Source organism: Acanthopagrus latus, chromosome 4 (assembly GCF_904848185.1).
Source record: "Acanthopagrus latus isolate v.2019 chromosome 4, fAcaLat1.1, whole genome shotgun sequence".
NCBI classification, from domain to species: Eukaryota; Metazoa; Chordata; class Actinopteri; order Spariformes; family Sparidae; genus Acanthopagrus; species Acanthopagrus latus.
In genome coordinates, this window is record NC_051042.1 from 12514064 (window position 1) to 12517069 (window position 3006).

General features: G+C 44.9%; 1 protein-coding gene across 1 annotated transcript; it reads right to left on the reverse strand.

The window, feature by feature from the left end:
- Positions 1 to 1772: 1772 nt before the first annotated feature.
- Positions 1773 to 2996, reverse strand: cdkn1ca (cyclin-dependent kinase inhibitor 1Ca). Its single transcript, XM_037095750.1, has 2 exons — positions 2485 to 2996; positions 1773 to 2365 (listed from the first exon to the last, which is right to left on the reverse strand). Exons 1-2 carry the CDS (start codon positions 2891 to 2893, stop codon positions 2265 to 2267), a joined length of 510 nt encoding a protein of 169 aa, XP_036951645.1. The 5' UTR covers positions 2894 to 2996; the 3' UTR covers positions 1773 to 2264.
- Between the last annotated feature and the right edge of the window lie 10 nt (positions 2997 to 3006).

Consider the following 3006-nt stretch of genomic DNA (forward strand, 5'->3'; position numbering starts at 1 on the left):
TTTGTGAACTACCATTCACTGATAACGCGCTGTGCAGCTTGTAGTTAGATCTTTCAGAGTGTTTTAATTGAGGTGGTGGGTGTGGAGCTGGGGGAGCCCACGGGACTCCTCGGCCCCATGGGATACTTTGCTTATTGATTTCAGGGCTGGTAATGTACACATCTATACCCACTGGAACAGATTGTAAGATCATCTGTTTGTAATGCGGATATAATTCACCCAAAAAAACGCTTGTCCTCGGTAGTAAAGCATTCACACGCGTAAATGTGGATGTTTGCTCTTCTTCTTTATCCTCGAACACAGTCTCTTGGCTCCTGCGGCTCAGAAGTAAACACGAGCCAAAGTGAGAATAAACATTAGTGGGACTGGTCTGGGCACATGTCAATGATAATGGCTGCTTTGACTATGAAAAGGGACGGAGTGAAAAGAGAAAAGTTGGGGAGAGACCTGGGGGGGGGGGGGGTGTTGAGGAGCTCCAAAGGCTGATTTGCAGGTGAAATGGATGGCACACTCTGCATTGTGGCCATTGTCCTGCTCCACGTCCAGATGGCCTCTTGAAATTCTTTAGAGTCGAAATCCCAACACTGTGGGAGTGAATACGCTCCCTGTGGGATTTGGCTTCTCTAATGGGCTAATTTGGCAGCTCCGGCTCATATTAACGGATATAATTTTAAGCCTGACAGCACAGTCCTTACGATTGTGGTTATGACACATCTCATAATACGACCCGGAAAAAAAAGCAATTACTCGGAAACGCTTTTCTTCTTTCTCGACTGCAAAAAACTTGCAACTCAAATTGATTTTTTTTTTTTTTCTATGACTTTAGTAGGACACTTATTATTAGTTTAGTCATCTGTGGCCGCCACAAGAGTCGACACAAAAAAAGAAAAAAAACAAAACAAAAGATGTGCTTTCTCATAAAGCGGAAGTCGTATTGAGTCTGATAATTTGAAAATCCCTTCACAAATGGCTGTAATTATAGAACCCTGGGGTCATTTTTCTTGTGCGAGCTTTTAGATGAGGGGAAATTTAAGGAGCATTAGTCGCTCTTGTGTCGGGTCACAGCAGAGACGGATGCCACGCTGTGTACATTTTATTTTTTTCCCGCTTCTATTACTGAGAAAAGATGAAATCTACTTCAGTTTTCTGTCAAATTTCACATCTGTCGGGCCATCACTCTCTGTGAAATCACGATAAAGTCTTTGTCTTTGTTTGTGTTTATCCTTTAAGGGTTACTGTCATTTTCTGAAACTGACACCTCTGGGTTATTGTCATCATTATGTTGGAGATACCGGAATCTGAAGTTAACGCCATGAACGCTTTCAGAAAATGCAGAGCTAATGAGATCTTTGACCTCCTTTGAGCGCAAAGACTTCTTCCAGAGAATTTTTGCTTGGGGCCAGCTGCAAAAGAGCAAATTTGTTGCACATAAACTAGCGTTATTTTGTGTATTCCTTCTTGAACTGTCTCCACCGTGCGCTGCAGGGCCTTTAGATAATTAATCCCTAGACCATATCTTGTGAGGTTTTGGTTGGGGAAAAAAATGATGTCGTCTTCTGAGTTGTTTTGTCACAATATACTCGGCATAGGAAAACAATTACAAAGTAATGTGTAGGTTCTACATGAGTAAACACACCAGTTTGATGCAGTGAACGCAAAATCATTCAATTAGCCTCTCGACAAATGAATCTAGACTGGATTATTGAGGGGGGTTTTTGTCTGCATGTGTGTTTCGGTGAAGTAGACGTCTGAAATGCAACAGTCACTCAATCTGAATTACAATTCGTTTTACTGATAAAATAGTTTATTACAATTGCAACATTTCTTGGCATTTATAAGCTTTTTTGGTCTGCGACTCAGTTCAACACAACAAGGACAATACAGTGCTTTACCATACAGAAGAAGCAGCTCCAGTAATTCACAGGACAAAGAGATTCAAAACGCACACAGAAACAAAAAAATGCATTCAGTCTGGAGATGCTCCTTTCTCACATGACAGTAATACTGACAGAAATGAAAAAAAAAAAGAGAGCACAGATGAACAACACAATGAAACCTGCAGAGAAATTAAATAAAACATCATAAATAAAATAAATAACACTGAGTGGTGTAAAGCTGGCAATAAAATAAAATAGGATAAAATAAAATAAGACAGAATAACATAACATAACATAACATGAAGCCCATTTGGTGCAGTGAGTGGCTTTGGTCCACAGAACAGTGTGTAGAGACACAAATAGTCTTTTTTCAGTCTTTTGGCATGATCATCTTATTGTTTTGCACTGAGCTGCCTCACTGGAACTCGTGAGGAAAGGACTCAGGGCGCTCTTTGTTTCCGTCGTCCTCCTTCTCTTTGCGAAGAAATCTGTCAGGAAAAGAAAAAAAAAACAACAAGAGGAAAAGTGGGATTAATATTCTGTCATCAGGATTCAAACACAAGTTAGGTCACAAGGTTAAACCCCTCTCGGATCTGTCCCTCCTCACCTGTAATTCGTGCGTTCCTGCTCCTGGGCTTGGCTGCCGGTCTGGAGTGCGCCCTCTTCCTCCGGACGGGCGTCGCCTCGGCGGGACGCTTGCGCGTGTTGGAGACGCTGGAGCGGTTCTCCTGGTCGGTGTCCGCGCTCTCCTCGCGGTCGCTCAGCCCGTCACCGCACACGGTGTCCGTCCTCTCTGCGGGCTCCCGGTAGAGCGCAGCGGCGCAGTCTGCGGGCACCTCCTCCCACTGGAACCTGCCCGGCAGCGGCGTGTCGGCCTGGAAGTTGAAGTTCCAGCGGCGGCTGTCCTGCTCGGTGATCTCCTTCAGCCTCTGCTTCAAGTCCCGGCGCAGCTGCTCCTGGTCCACCGGGCCGAACAGGCTCCTGCACACCGACTCTCTGCCCTTCATGGGGTTCATCGTCGCAAAAAAAAAACGGTGGGGGTCTGGGTGTTGTCTGGTCAGCTGTGGTCAGCACAATGCTGCAGGGCGATTTAAAGGCTGCAGGGCGCACCGTGTTGTGTTTGTACACA